This window comes from Nelumbo nucifera, chromosome 1 (genome assembly GCF_055504915.1).
Source record: "Nelumbo nucifera cultivar China Antique chromosome 1, China Antique-T2T, whole genome shotgun sequence".
NCBI classification, from domain to species: Eukaryota; Viridiplantae; Streptophyta; class Magnoliopsida; order Proteales; family Nelumbonaceae; genus Nelumbo; species Nelumbo nucifera.
Genome location: NC_142649.1, coordinates 100534426 through 100550827, shown reverse-complemented (window position 1 = coordinate 100550827; position 16402 = coordinate 100534426). Strand labels below are relative to the sequence as shown.

At 36.8% G+C, this 16402-nt stretch overlaps 1 protein-coding gene across 3 annotated transcripts in view; it reads right to left on the bottom strand.

Moving 5' to 3' along the window:
- Positions 1 to 1511: 1511 nt before the first annotated feature.
- FAAH (fatty acid amide hydrolase) overlaps positions 1512 to 16402 on the bottom strand; it is a 42369-nt gene continuing 27478 nt past the window's right edge. For all 3 annotated transcript variants that reach the window (XM_010246370.3, XM_010246372.3, XM_010246371.2), the window contains exons 12-21: positions 8631 to 8682; positions 6047 to 6127; positions 5879 to 5962; positions 5587 to 5690; positions 5307 to 5399; positions 4133 to 4201; positions 3734 to 3798; positions 3235 to 3296; positions 2026 to 2121; positions 1512 to 1877 (exon numbers count right to left, since the gene is read on the bottom strand). In XM_010246370.3, the coding sequence (XP_010244672.1) occupies positions 1818 to 1877; positions 2026 to 2121; positions 3235 to 3296; positions 3734 to 3798; positions 4133 to 4201; positions 5307 to 5399; positions 5587 to 5690; positions 5879 to 5962; positions 6047 to 6127; positions 8631 to 8682 (766 nt within the window). In that variant the 3' untranslated portion in view covers positions 1512 to 1817. The remainder of the gene's footprint in view (positions 1878 to 2025; positions 2122 to 3234; positions 3297 to 3733; positions 3799 to 4132; positions 4202 to 5306; positions 5400 to 5586; positions 5691 to 5878; positions 5963 to 6046; positions 6128 to 8630; positions 8683 to 16402) is intronic.

Here is a 16402-nt window from a genome sequence, read left to right as displayed (position 1 = left end):
CACAAATAACTCCAAAATGACTAAGGTCAAGTTAAATATAAAGCAAAATCAAACTAAATTTATGCTCAATACATTTGCACTACCATGCATCTACATAAGTGTAAATGAAATCCATATTGCAAACAAATCAAGCTTAAGATCTAAAAGACTAAAAAAGTTATAAAGGCATAAGAGTTACATACTTTAATGGCCTATGCCAAGAGTGATATGTTAATGAAGTTTTTTTTTTTTAATTTTTTTCAAGAAGCCAATATAAATCTCATTATATTAAAACTCATATTACTTCAAATCTTAACGCATCATCGTAATGTGGTATAGCGTGTGAGCAATTCTACTTTGTCACCCCTACAGACTATACATCTTAGCAACGTCATTAAATTTTCAATAGCTTAATGACAGGATTTTGAAGCAATTAAGCGGGTATTTGTTAATATGAATGATTTTGTTTTAGAAAACAAAAAAGACAACTGATTTGAAAATTTAATGTTTAGAATGGCTTCAATTAATAGTAAATTAATAAAAAAAACAAAATTTAATACTCATCTAGCAAATGGCACTTTGTCTATGATTTAAACATTAAAACTATTTTCTGTTTTCTTACAGTAGAAAATTTTTAAATTCCAAATGCCTTTTCATCTTTCTTGGTTTTTACCCTTTTATTGCAAGTGCCACAGGTGCATGGCACATGTTTATGCTAATAACTATTAAGATCTTAAATTTGGATAAACATATTAACATAATGCTATCCGTCAGATCAAATAATTGAAATAAAATATAACCATACAGGCAAACAACCCCTTAAATTTTAAAAGAGCAGCAATTTGTGTTTGTTTGGTCTAAATGATGAAAGTTGGATTCATGATTCATGCGAAGAATGTGGAATAGTCTAATAATCCATAGATGATCCTGCCTTCTATTAGTCATCACGTTTGCTCAACAAACAATATACCGGCTGAGAGTCTTGTTATGTTGGCGTTACTTGAGAGTGTGGTCATCATGGCATTCGAACCGCCGTTGACCCGAATGGTCCGACCGTCTGGCCTAGGAACCGTCTAGGCAACCGGTTCCATTTTACTCCAAACCCGGTCCTTGGCCAAAAACTGTTGAATCAGTCAACAACCTGTTGACCCGGGCAGTTGAACCGTCGACCTGTTCAACAGTTTTTGGCCATTTTTTTTATTTTGTTTTGTCAGAACATGCTATCCGTTTGAACCGGATGGTCAGACCGTCAACCCAGAAACCGGTGGCCAGAACAGTTCTGTTTCCAGGTCGTTTTTTAAAACCATGGTGGTGATCGGTGAATGGCCCTGGATCCAAATGAATTGGACAGTGACCTATCTAAAATAAGGCCACAAATTCTCAGTTACAGTTACTGTTCTGCTTGACCAACATTTCTTTTTATTTTGTTTCTTGCTTTTCTTTTCTTTTCTTTTTCCTTTTCTGAATGAGAACCAAACTCTCATGTATCAGAAAGCCCATGTGCTTCACTTGCATCAGTTTGTCGTACCAGATACACTATGGAACTACGGAAGTATCATTCAACAGGGATCACCTTACAATCAGGTTTCAGTTCAGCTTGACCATCCCAAGTTAAAAGGGAGAAAACACCATTAATTTGCAGGCTTATTTGTTTTTTCTATTCCTCCTCGTAACTCCAGCCATTGTTATTCTAATGGATTCCAGAACTTGTTCAGACAAGCCAATGTTTTTAAAGCATGACGGAGGACTGACTCATCTGGATAAACCACATGTTCCACATTGAACTAGAACTAACAGATACACCCAAGACAAGAAGTAATATGTTGCAGAAGAACAATCTACTTCTTCAGAATATCATAAAATATTGCAGGCTTCTTCCTGGATTTCTCACAGAGTTCCTGAAAATATGAAGGGTTAATGTTGTTTTAACCATGTTGTGCATTTATCAATTCATTGATGAAATGAAAACCGATAATAAAGCATGATCAGAAGATATGCTCTACAAATTTCCATTTTCCCTTGTCTAATTCAGATAAGAGCTAGTACCTCCACTGCAGAAGCCAAACGCAGGATGGAAGCTTCACCCCAGGGACGGCCTATCAGTTGCAAGCCTACTGGAAGACCTTGTTTATCGTGGCCAACCTAAATATCAAATATGTCAGAGAATAGGGAGAATATCAACAGACAAATTGATATGTTCATGCAAGGTTCTAAATATCAAATATGCCAAACACAGAATGGGGCGTATAGGCCTGTATCTTTGGGCGCTTTTTTTCTTAATTTCTTTTCTTTTTTTTTTTTCAAGCATGTTCAGGATGTTGCTACTTGCTATAAGGCCTGTCTACCCCCATGAAACAGATCAACTCCCGAAACCCAACTTAAGATGGCATATCAGTGGGTCACTTATACGATATGTATCAGCCAATACTGGCCGATATGTTGCGAAATTTCAATCCTTATGTTCATCGAGAAAATTGTTGCGATATTTCAAAAAGATGCAATAAAGTTCTTTAAAAAGACCAAAACTACACTTCCATGAATTGGTGCTCTCCTTCATTCCCCTTTGACAAAGCCATATTTTGAGATTGTATATTCAACAAATAAGCCTACTTCATTGTACTGGTTCTGGAATCAAGTACCTATTTGGGAGGGCTTTCACACAGCAGCTTTTGGCGTTGCAAAGTGGCACCCACATGTTAAGCCATGAAAGCTATGTTTGGTGAAAAACCTAGAAATCCCAAAAACACTTACATTGAGCTGAGAAATCGACTTTCCGGTGAAGCTAGTTTTGGTAGCTTCTTCAAAGCCTTTCAATCAATGCAGCTCAATCAACATTGAAGCCCTCCCAAACAGGCCCCAAATTAGATTACATAAAGTCCACCAATAAGTAAAAACCGAGTATCTAATCAATGCCTGAACATGTGGAGTAAGAACTAATAAATTTTCAACAGCTGGACTTAAGGAGAAAGACTATAATTTAACTGAATTAGGAACTGGAGGGAGAGGTTCCTGACAGGAAGTTCTCACTATCAGAAAGCATTATCAACAAATAACCTACACCCAGGTGTTTGCCCATACTTCCATTTTCTTTTCACCTTTTAATTCCAATACTAGATCATCCCCTTCCAAGTCTAGGGTGGTCTTTCTGCACCGGTCAACTGAGTAATTCTCTTTACGGGAAATGACATATCAACATGTATCATAAAAACCATATCTACCATTACAAAATCAGAGGAAAGGATATATTTTACTTACAGGGACAGAAATTGCAGGAAGTCCAAGAAGATTTGCTGCTATTACAAATCGCATGAGGTAACCTGAAAGTAATGATGATATATCTATTCAGCCATGAATTTCATTGTACAAGTTGATGTGTTAAATAGCATAAGAAAGGTCCATCACTTGTAAAACTCGAATTAACCCCCAAAGACCAAGGAACATCATATCTAGTTTATAGATCAGATGCAATCTTGACAATTTAGAATAGGTGGTCAGAAGAAGCATATATTCAAAAACCATATATTCAAATGATTCAGATTTTGCACATTGATCTTGATGCATTCCCCATCATGTCAAGCAAGATAAAGATAACAGAAGCCTACAATAATTACTCTTGACGCATTTCCCACCATTTTCAGAAGCATAACTACCAGACTGATAGACACGGGCTTCTTCCTATGGGAAAATTAAGAACAATGGAGAATAAACCAGTTTCAGACTTCAGACTGCAGATTAATATTATCAACTGACTGACCTGAAACATGTAAATTTGTCTCCCCAGAGCTGAGAGAACTTGGAGGTATCATCGGTGCTGTCATACTGTTATACAAAACAAATCACATCATCTTGCTTTTAGCTCCAAGAAAATTCTCATATGCAAGTTATAGTTGAAAGACAACCTACTTTAAATAGAAACCAGTCATTCAAGTTAGGATCTTTTGTTCTACAATATATACAATATTATTTTGGAGGAGAGCCAGAAAGGGGTAACTATTCAAATGCTCCATCAGAATGAAAAGTCTACATCACAGATATCTTACTTTCTCCCTCATATTATTATAACAAAACCTCCACAAGTGACAGGCCAAAGTTGAAAAAAGAAAAGGTACTAATCTGAAACATAATTCTGTGCTACTAGTTAAGAAAATCATACCCAGTCGTTGGGGTTACAATGATATCAACCTTCTTGAAGATCTCCAGATGATAATACATCATCCTTCGCCTGAATCAAAACAGATGAGTTAGAGAAAAAAATAAAGATAAATCAAACATTGTTAAATATCATAATTATTCATATTGTCATAGATCACTTACTTGATAAGATTCCTATAAGAACTAGGAACTGATATCTCAAGCAGAAAAATATATACAAGTTTGTCAAAGGTTATCTTCCTAAGGATTGTATTAGAAGCTTGGAAATGTCATAGATGAATGAAATGTCACATTTAGAATCCTCATTACCCACATACTGCAATTAATTTTGATACTGTGTCACCTAAGAGACAAGAATGCCGAGGCAACTATGCCTGGAGAAAGCTCTTAAATTGAACAAGAACAAAAATGCTGAGACAACCAACAACCCAAGGTTTCAGATTTCATGTATTCAGAGGGCGAGGTCAGAAATAAAAATTAGTTTGCTACTCTTGTGCAGATTATACAAATTCAATCAAGAAAACATAATCACAATACATTTATATTATGGAAGACCAGAACTCATAGTTAGATGTTGTTGTAGCTTTCCCAAGAACCTACCAAGGTGAGAGAATTTCAATGTTTTACATTACTTGATAATTTAATGTGTCATACAAAAACTATGGTCAATTTCTGCAAGTCATATATAAAATAGGTATATTATATATTTTTTAGAAAAGGTAAAATATGTATATTATATCAAGATGCAAAGAAGGAACAAGAGCATGTTATGTAAATCAAAGACGATGAAGCCCACAAAAATTTTTTAAAAAAAGAAATTTTCCAGAGAGAACAAAATAGCAGTGCATTTCAGGACCCACCAAAAATTCTTAAATATTATAATGAACAGTTATAGGACTATTGTTTAGTCTAATGGTAAAATATCAGGCTGACAAGCACCAGGTCATGGATTCGAGTCTGAGAGCAAATTTTGAAAAAAGGTAATCAAGTTTGTAAGGGTAACTATCATATTTTTTATCAGTTACAAATCTCCTTGTAATTTGTATGGAAATTAAAATCCCTCTGTAATTAACCATTACAAGTTTGAATATTCAATAGGGTAAACAAATCAAGACAAAGACATGACATAAGCAACATATTTCAGATTTACATGTACAAGCATAATCATCCTATACCTCAGGCATTGAGCAGCAACATAGTCTGATGCAGAGAATGAACGGAAGAGTGCCAAATTTGTTCGAGTATCATGAGTCAATTTGGTGCCTTTTCTGCAAAACAGAGAAGAAACTGTCAAAATATGTGAACTTCACAGTTGGATTTTGCTTACTAAACATTTTCTGAGAGCACCATTAGCTTGCATTTTGGAAAGCATAATTAAATCAAATCACCAGAGCCGGAATATTATGGTAACATTGGTAAGCCTTTGCAGTAATATTTGTTAACAAGGAAACATACCCATCTTCACAATCAGGAGTCAAAGAACAGAGTGATTCAGAACCAATGGAAACAACATGTGCAGTTCGCATTTCATGTATCTCTGGTATTACAATATCTATTATCTTGCACAAACACAAATGTAAATAAATATATATTAGGATCTAGGTATAGAATGTTAGAGCTCACATCAGTCACATGTTGATCATTTGATCCTGGAAGTGAAATAAAATTTTGTGCCTAAGACAGAAAATAAGTATTGCTTTTGTACATAGAAATGAACATTGCTTGCAAAATGGTAAGGAATACTTACTTCACACCCATGAGTTGTTGACAATAGATTCAGAACATCTGAACACTTATTGGAGATATTGGTTGAATATACATCATTAAACCACTGCCAAAGAGACCATATAATAGTAAAATTTTATCTAATGTGATAATTAGGTTTACCTAAGTAAAGGAATTCAATGATCAATACCTCTGTATACTTTCCCAGTCGCAGTGATCCCAAAGAAAATGAACTATCATACGATGATAAATTTGGCAAACAAGGTGGAGACTACAAAAACAAGTTTACAAGTATTTTAAGGCATGCTTTATTAAGATAGATATGGAAAACCAAAAAAAAAAGTTTATGAACACTTACAAGTAAAGATGTTATACAGAGGTAAAAGAACTCTAACCACAAGAAAGACTTCATAAGGATTTTTAAGCTACTTCATTCAGTATGCAATTAATAAAAAGTTTCTGAACATTTACAAGGGTGCACAAAGAGGTGATCCCGGCTCTCCTGAAAGCAAAAACCGAGAGCACAGCATCCAGCCACACATCGAGAATATCTCCCAGTACATGTATATTAAATTCATGGGGAGATGTTCCCAATGTGCAGCTAGATGCCCCTGCTTTCAGAGTGTTTGTAGAGTTTTTACCTTCAGGAGATTCCGTCTCTAAAGAGGTAAAATTCTGAATATAGAAGAACCATGAAACTACAGTAGAAAAATAAAATATACTAAAATCTACTACCTTAACAATGGCTCAAAAAGAAAGAAAAGTGGTGCAATAAAAACTTTAAAATAATAAATCCATGGTACAGTGATGCAGAAGATGAAGAATCAAAATTGGATTTTTCTGAATTTTTATGTATTTCTGCATTTTTTGGACAGTATGCGTATTTTGGTCATATTAACATGTTTGTGGGATCCAGCCTATTAGTTTGATTTGTCTAGTTATAGTTGGTTTAAATTTAAAGTTTAAACCATTAAATAAGTAGTTCAAGAATTATTAAGTCTTCTTTCAATTGATATAGGATAGTGGCAATTTAGTAAGTTTCTATTTTCATTTCCTACTAGGATTCTTGCAAGTCTAAAATGGCAGCCCAGTGCATGAGGCTCCTGCTAATGCAGGGTCTGGGGAGGGACAGATGTACGCAACATTACCCCTGCACATACAGAGAGGATTCTAGGTACCTAGTGAGTGATTCCCATCCTCTCTCTTCTTCCTCTCTCTATTTTCCTTTTTTGTCTTTCAAGAAGCCATTACAGTCATCAATAGTCATAAGTTTCTCATCAGAAGCCATTCATTCATGCCCTACATCATGCAGTTAAATGCATTTCAATGTGTTTAAGATGTGGAAACAAAATACAATGCATGAGTTGCATGTTAACATGTTAGAAAGGAATATGATAAAAGAAGCCATATCACAAGTAAATGGTTAGAAATGCATAAAAGCCATAAAAAGGCCCCATGTCAGCACAACAAGATTGGGAATCTGATATGGGTACAAGGGGTTGGACTTGGTTAACCCAAAAGGATATGACTGTGGGATTTGGGGGTATACTTCCAGTTTTTAAGTAATATTTTCTAATGATATACTCTTATGTCATATAAATAATGGAATAGTTGTTGAAGAAGAAAAGAGAATTAAATGTAGATGCATAAAACAATGCAAACAACAAAATGCAAATAAAAGAATTTATAATTGATTCTGCTAAACTATCGAGTATTACAACTTTAAAGTCCATGTCCAGAAATTTTCTTAAGAGCTTTAGGTTTTCTAGTTGCATATTATGGATTTAACAAAGAGAAAAGCTCTTTCAAGTGTAATGTTGGTTTTGGCGTCCACATAAAAGAAGTGATAAGAAAAATATAGTTTAGGATGCACAAATATGTGATGGTTAAAATTATAGTGGATCAATCTTCACCTATTGTATTTCTTCTATGATAAAGTAATATTCTCATCTTGAGCAATCTGTAAAATCTAAAAAATTTGATCGATAGCCATCCATAGCATCAATGAATAAAGTCTTGATTTTTAGAATTTTAAACTAGAAGCACTTCTGGTTTCTGGAGACTAAGCAGTTTTTTTTTTTTTTTTGTACATTTTTCCTGTTGTCTCTGAGTTTTTTTCTCCACAGTTCAGGAGGTTAAATGGAGAATGGTGGCTCTTGTGGGTTCCTTTTAAACTTTAAGTTTTACAATTTTCATGGTAGAATAATGGAATCCCTTTTTTTATAGATAATAATGGAATCCCTTGCATACAATTTTCATGGTAGAATAATGGAATCCTTTTTTTTTGATAGATAATAATGGAATCCCTTGCATACTATTATATGGTCAAGTTATGTCTTGTTCCTTTTTTTATTATGGGAGGAAAAGCATTTCTGAAAGCATTTAGATTTACAGGCCACTCCACATGCATAATTATTAATAGGTCAATAAGGAGTCTATATCATAAGAAATCAGAAGATTTAAAAAGTTATCCATGATTGGTTGCTTGACTTATTTTATCCAACTATGGTGGACTCCCCAATATGCATATTCCCCCAGTAGGTAGAACTTTTTTATAAGCTTCTAAATGGACTGTTTATATTCTTGAAAATACTCAATATTGGCCAAGGTGACAAGCTATTGAAATAGCAATTAAATCATATGCAAAAGAAGGCATACTAGTAAGTAGTAACTTCAATTAATTTGGCATAGCCAAATAGTTCATCTAACCAAAAGGTAAACAAGAAAGAAACATGGTCTGCATGTATAAAAACATTAAAAGTTGAAAATATTACTGGCTTTAAACTGATTCTATCAGCAGGAGACGACCCTGAAATTGCTGCATACCTGAACAATCCATCAATAATATCAGAACAAGTGAAAATAGTAGAAACTCTCAGTTTATTGAGTCTGCCAAGTATAATACAAAGTGGTATATAATAGATGAAGTGGTTCTCATGCTTTTTTTGCTCAAATTTCGGGAAAAATCCAAAAAGAAAAGGAACTTTAACCTGAAAGAATTATTTAATTTTGAAACAATTAATAGTTTTATGATATTTGGACTAATTAGTAACTAACTTAGCAAGCATAGCAGTCTGTGACTCAACCATGTTGCAGGAATTTCCATACAAGGCATGGAATAAATGACGCATCAGGAACTTAGCAGCAAGTGGCATACTTCAGATTCCCACACACCATGGATCTGAACAATGGATTTTTTTGAAGAAAAGGTAAAGTATTGATTGTACATGACCTCTTTTGAATCTGAACAATGTCTTTCTTTCACTTTTTTTTCCATGTTGGTTTATTTATTTATTTATTTTTGATCAGCAAAAGGATTTCACTAAAAAAGTTAAAACTTAATACAACTGTTGGAGATTTCCAACACACCCTGGTCACATGGGTTTACATTTTTGCCCAGAATAAGTTAGGTCTGTCAACTCCCTGTTTAGCTAGAACATCTGCCACACCATTTGCAGTTCTTCGCACCCAACTGAAACTAGAATGTATTTGCTTTGCAATGACATCAATTTCCCTGAAAGCATGTCTATATTTCCAAGGTGCTGATATGACTTGCTTTGTCAAATGAATGATTAGTTGTGAATCTCCTTCAACTTCCAAATCTCTGAGACCAAGTTGTAGGGATAATCTCATTCCTTGAAAGAAGGCCATCCATGTTGGTTTAATTTACCATAAGTTTAACATCTACTATACACAACGGGTGCTCTATTTTCCTATAAAAGGTTTTCAAATATCAAATAAGGAATTGTTGTATCTATTTTCACAATTTTATATAGGTTCAAGAATGAAAGCTTACAAAATAGTATCCCTCCCAAAGTGCAGACTCTTTGTTGGGAAGTGTTCCTCGGAAAGATTAACACCTGTGACTTACTACAGAAAAGAAGGCCAGGAAAGTGCCTTTCTCCTCATGTTTGTATCCTCTGTTTGGCTAGTGGTGAAACCCTTCCTCATTTACTAATTTCCTACTCTTTTGTGTCTTGTATTTGGGATTACTTTTCCTCACTCTTTGCATGCAGATTGACTCCTCCACAAGATGTGGTCAGCCTTTTTAGATCCAATGTCCTACGACAACAAGAAAAAAAGGGCAAAATGCTTATGGAGGGTAACAAGAGCAGCTGCAGTTTGAGCCATCTGGGAAGAAAGAAATCAAATGATTTTCTCTGAGAAGAGAAAATCTATGGAGGAAGTAATTGAAACTATAAAAATCAGATCTGCACACTGGATAAAAACATTAGATATCTTCAAATATACTTTAACAAATGACATAATAAGAAAATGGAAGGAGGTGGCACAAATGGAATTGCATAAAGAAAGGACCAAGGTGGATTGGAAACCGCCAGGGCCAAATAAATTGAAGCTGAACTTTTATGGTAGCTCCTTTGGGAACCCAGGGAGGGCTGGAATAGGAGGAGTTTTCAGAAATCATCTTGAAGAGATTGTGGCGTTATTCTCAGGACCAATTGGGTATGGAGACTGGTTCAGGCAGAGACAATGGCACTCTTGCAAGGTTTGAAATTAGCAGTGCATTTAGAAGCTAGAGAATTGGAAGTGGAAGGGGACTCACTGTTAGTCATCTCTTGGACTAAGCAAGTGAGCTCAGCACCATGGAAGTACAGATTTGCATTCAGGGAGATTGAGCTACTGGCTAAGAACTTTAGCTCTACATTTGGGTGGACCAAAAGGACAGCAAATGGACTGGCAGACACTCTAGCAAAACATGGAGTTGATAGGCCTTTTCTATTTTGGGCAAAACTGTAGCTGAATGTGTTAAAAAAGAGGGTTGATGATTCTTGTATTCTGGGACCTTTCTATACTTTATTACTCTGCAAAATACTTGTAATCTGTTTTTAAATTAATAAAATTATCTTTCACTGATAAAAAAAATAGTACCCTACTGCCTAATAATAGATGCTTTACTTTTTCTTGAATCCCAAAATCCATGCTTTATCAGCTTGCAAGTCAGATTCCTTGAGACATTGCAGATCCCAACTCATCTTCAAATCCGTGTAACATTGAGGATCCCCCAAAAAAGTTTAAGGATGATCAGACAGACATGAGATCGGGTCAGCAGTTCTGGATAAACTGAAGGTGTAGAATAGTGTTCCAATGAACATACTTCTGTGAGAAAACATAGATTTAATTTCTTCCAAGTTAGATAATCCACTGCATCCAGAAACTTCCAGTGATGGAGAAATTTGCATGGAATACTCCCAGCTTTGGTGAGGCTTAAGAAGAAGCTCATGTATATATCAACCATCAATGAAAAGAAATGAGGAAAGAAAGGATAAGGATGCAAGGATGCGACAAGCAAAAAATCAGAAAATAAAATATTGACGAAAAGGTGAGAGGCAAAAACTTAGAGATGGCCAATTACAAGACAGTGTGGATGAACAAGACTGAGCAATATTCTCTATCTAACAAGAAAAGAACATAAAAAGTAAAACACTGTTAGTTGATTTTTTTTTTTTTGTATAATTTCTCACATAACATAATTCACCCAATTAAACTAATAACTGGGCTTTTTTATATTTGGGTGAGTCCCATTCAAGAAATCACGTAGATATTCCTTTAGTTACATCTCTACTATGGGCAGAGAAAACCTCCTGATTCTGGTTTAGAAGTACTGTTAACAGGTGTATTATATGTACTGAACACAGGCTTAGTACCCACAGGGGTATTTTCGTAATTCTGTATACATATTGTTATGTACGGCCAGAACAGTATAAATAGATAGCTTCACTAGACTGAAGCTAAGTTTTGTTGAGGCCTTAACTCAGCTGCCTCTTATTCTTCTTTCTCTTCTCCTTCTTCTTTCTCTTCTCCTTCTTCTTTCTTCTTCTTTTCTCCTTCTTCTTTTCTTCTTCTTCTTGGTCTCCTACTCAACATGGTATCAGAGCAGGTTCGTCCAGGCCTAGAAAACAACTAGCTGAGGTCTCTCTCCTCTGCTGTGAAGGAGCTATAGTACTGATGCTCGAAGACAAGGAAGAGGAAGCTTTTCTAGTGCTGCGGTTAGTCTCCACTGCCGAGTAGGGCTCTGCTACAAGTATGCTGACTGTTCAACTTCCTAGCACAGAAAAAGGGTTCGGCTACATGTATTTTTGCTGGTAACTGGGTTGCTTTGGCTAAGAGGACTGTAGAAATCCATCCCAGATGTTCGAAGGAAGGCTCTGACCTGAAGGGGAGTTCGAGTTCATGACTGAACTGCCTATTGCAATCTGACCTGAAGGGAAGTTCGAGTTCATGACTGATGACTGTGCTGCGAACCCGGTACTACATGATAGAACAAAGCACATTGAAGTTGACAAGCATTTTATTAGAGAGAAAATAATTACAGGCAAAGTATTAACTCCATACATCAGCTCTGAAGACCAACTTGCAGACTTATTTACAAAAGGGCTAAACTATTCTAGACATCAAGGTCTCTGTGACAAGTTGGGCATGATTGATATCTATGCCCCAACTTGAGGGGGAGTGTTAACAGGTGTATTATATGTACTGTACACAGGCTTAGTACCCACAGGGGTATTTTCGTAATTCTGTATACATATTGTTATGTACGGCCAGAACAGTATAAATAGATAGCTTCACTCGACTGAAGCTAAGTTTTGTTGAGGCCTTAACTCAGTTGCCTCTTATTCTTCTTTCTCTTCTCCTTCTTTCTTCTTCTTTTCTCCTTCTTCTTTTCTTCTTCTTCTTGGTCTCCTACTCAACAAGTACAAATGAGTAGAGTAAACTAAATAGAATTTTCCTTTGAAAATTCTGGTGTAATTCCCTCTTTATTTGAGAGAAAACCAGCAAATATAAATAAATAAACTTTTTTTCTCAATGCATAACAAGCAAATATGGATCATAATTAGCCATATTTCATGAATAAGGCTGTAGGTGGCCTTTAAATAATAATCATGTGTATTATCATGGTGTGATGAACCATAATCAGCCAAGTTTTATAAACTAGGTTGTAGAAGGTTTCTTCCCTCATACAAAGTAATGATTTTTAGGGTCAAAATGAAGTAAGGAACCATAATCAGCCAAGTTTCATAGACAAGGTTGTAAATGGTTGACTCCTTACATGTATTTCAATATGAGACAAGAAAGAAAAGAAAGAAAAAATGGGGGAAGAAAGAAAAGGGTGAAAGGGGTAGAAGGAATATGGTCCTCCCTCTCATGAGGAAGGTTGTAGGAACATCATACTGAAGAGGTGTAGGAGGAAAACAAGATTCCCTACCTTCCTCTTCTTCCTTTTTATATTCTTCACACCAATCTTCTCTTTTGTCGTCTCACTTGATTCTAGTGTCAGAAACAGTGCAAACAAAGTGTTGAGTTTGGGCTGATTTTAAGTTATTGGGCCCAGCTTTGTTTTATTTTTATTTAAGTTATTAAGTTAGGAAGTTATTGGGCCTTAGGCCCATTAGTTTATGTTATTTTAAGTTGTGACTGTTCAGCTACTTAAAGTAGCCGCCCTACTAAGGGTATTTTTGTAATGTTTCATTCTTTTACAAAGCAAAACATCCTGTCCAAGGAAGATGTTTCATTGTCTCAAGCATATGCTTTGGTCAGCAGTGAGGAAAGTAGGAGGAAAGTGCAAGTTCAAGGGGTCAGTATCAATGATCATTTTGCAAATATGGGAATCAAACCCAAAGGAGTTACAGGAGCTCCCAGTGGCACAGGAAAGAAGGAGGTGGTGTGTGAATATTGCAAGAAGCCGAAACACACTAAGGACAAGTGCTGGAAATTGCATCCCAGTCTTGTTCCTATCCGATTCCAGAAGAAGAATGACAATAGAAAGACAGGAAGTGCACATACTGCCACAAGTACAGATACAGAGTTTGAGTCTGCAAGTGCACAATTGGCAGCCATGAAAGCTGAATATGAGAAGTTTGGAAGGATGATCAGCCAGCTTGAAGGTGTAACTTCATCATCCAACCCTTCTGGAAGTCCAGCCACTACTGCATTTGCTCACTCAGGTATAAGGGCTTCTGCTAACCATGCATCTACCTCAGGTAATCCCAAGACCCCTTGGATCATTGACTCAGGTGCTTCTGATCACATGACCAACCTTTCCACTTTGTTTGTGTCATATGATTTGCTTCCTGGCCGTGACAAAATCACCTTAGCTGATGGTTCTCTTGCCCCCATTTCTAGCAAGGGAACTGTCAAGCCTACAGACTCTTTACTTTTATCTTCCACTCTTCATGTACCTAAGTTAAATACCAACTTGTTATCTGTAAGTAGCTTGACCAAGTCATTGGATTGTTGTGTAACCTTTTTCCCTTCTCACTGTGTGTTTCAGGACCTGAAGTCTCGGAAGGTGATTGGGAGTGGCCATGAAGCGAATGGAATATACTTGCTTGACACCCCTGGCCAATGCTTTGATCATCCCAAGAATGTTGCTTTTGGTTCTACTTCTTCAGAGTCTGTCAGTCAAATTATGTTGAGTCATTGTCGGTTGGGTCATTTACCTTTTTCTGCTTTAAGTCATTTGTTTCCAAAACTGTTTAAGGGAGTCAGTGTGTCCAGTCTCAATTGTGAGTCATGTCAGTTGTCAAAGCATTGTAGAAAAAATTACCCTGTGAGCAATAAAAGATCCTCTTTTCTTTTTCATATTGTACACTCTGATGTGTGGGGGCCTTACCACTTACCCTCTATGGGGGGCTACAAATACTTTATCCTGTTTATTGATGACTTTTCTAGATTCACTTGGATATACTTAATGAAATCCCGAGACGAAGTCCCGAGACTTGTGAGGCAATTTCATGAGCTTGTTTTAACTCAATTTGGTACCAGAATTAAGGTTTTCAGATCTGACAATGCAAAAGAGTATTTTGAGAAGAGCTTATCCTTGTATCTCTCTGACATGGGGGTTATTCACCAAAGCTCCTGTGTTAGAACCCCTGAACAAAATGGAGTTGAGATATTTCCTTGGCATAGAAGTTGCCAGATCCAGGGATGGGATTCTTATTTCCCAGAGGAAATATGTCCTTGATTTGTTGTCTGAAACTGGCAAATTGGGTGCAAGACCAGCTGCAACTCCTATTGATATGAGTCACAAACTTTCAGCTTCGGATGGAACTTTGTTGGAAGACAAAGGGGTCTTCCAGAGACTTCTTGGGAAGCTTTTGTACCTGTGCATGACTAGGCCAGATATTGCGTATGCTGTCAGTTGCATTAGCCAGTTCATGCATGCTCCTAGAGATACCCATATGGCAGCAGCAGAACGGATTTTGTGCTATCTGAAAGGCTCTCCAGGAAAAGGAATTCTATTTGCCAAACATGGTCATCTGAAACTTGAAGCCTATACTGATGCTGATTGGGCTGGAAATATTGATGATAGAAGATCTACTTCAGGGTATTGCAGTCTGGTGGCTGGTAATGTTGTCTCTTGGAGGAGTAAGAAACAAACAGTTGTGGCTCGATCCTCCGTAGAAGCAGAATATAGAGCCATGGCACATGGAGTCTCGGAATTGTTGTGGCTAAGGTCCTTAATGGAAGAACTTGGGGTAGATCATGACAAACCCATGATGTTGTACTGTGATAATCAGGCTGCCATCAACATTGCTCACAACCCGGTACAACATGATAGAACCAAACATATTGAGGTTGATAGATACTTTATTCGTGAAAGAGTCTCCTCCGGTGAAGTGTGTCTTCCATTCATTACTTCTGAAGGACAATTGGCAGATTTTCTCACCAAGGGCATTTCCAAGGGAAGGCTTCAACATGACACTGGCAAGCTGGGCATGATTAACATCTATGCTCAGCTTGAGGGGGAGTGTAGAGAAGATGGGCCGAATGGCCCATAGACTGTCATTTTATGTTATGTTATGTTTCTCTCTGTTGTGGGCCTTATTCTGGGCCCATACTCTGTAATAGTCTGTTTTTTTGTATTTTCCTACTCACTCAAGGGCCTCTCTGTAATTTGTAAAACATTAACTTATTAATAAGATGTTTAGAGTGTTAGAGAGAGGTTATGTTCGAACCTCTTACTCTCTAACACTCATTGCCGCCAGCTCTCTCTTCTCTTCCTCTCTTGTTTGTTCATTTTCTGGTTTGCATCTAATATCAAACAGTTCCATACATCAAGTGGGCTGTTTTTCAACTCCCTGTACCTGGTCTAGGGTTTCCCATCAAATTTAGGAAGAAATGGAGAAAGGGGGAGAGTCATGTTTTTGTAGGACTCTTCAATTTTGACCTAGGAAGTGGTGCCCTAATTTTTTAGGATTCCTTGGAGTTTCCTGAAGGGGACAGTTCAAGTCCCACCTGTTTTGAAGGCCTCTGGACGGAGTGGTTGCTTCTTCTCTCTCTTCTCCCGCTCCCACGAAAAAGGAATCTTTTGTGGGAGGACCATCTAGGGTTCCAGAAGGGTGTGTGTGGTGCCTGAAGGGAATTATTTCTTTTTCCTCATCTAAAAGTGATTTTCTAACCCATTTTTGGAAATAATGGAGGGTCCTGAAGTTGAAAACAAACCGAGAAGTGGAACGGGACAAGGTGGAGGTGTCGGAGACCTTTTCGAGGCTGGGACCATCCCTAAAGTTACGTTAGATGGTAC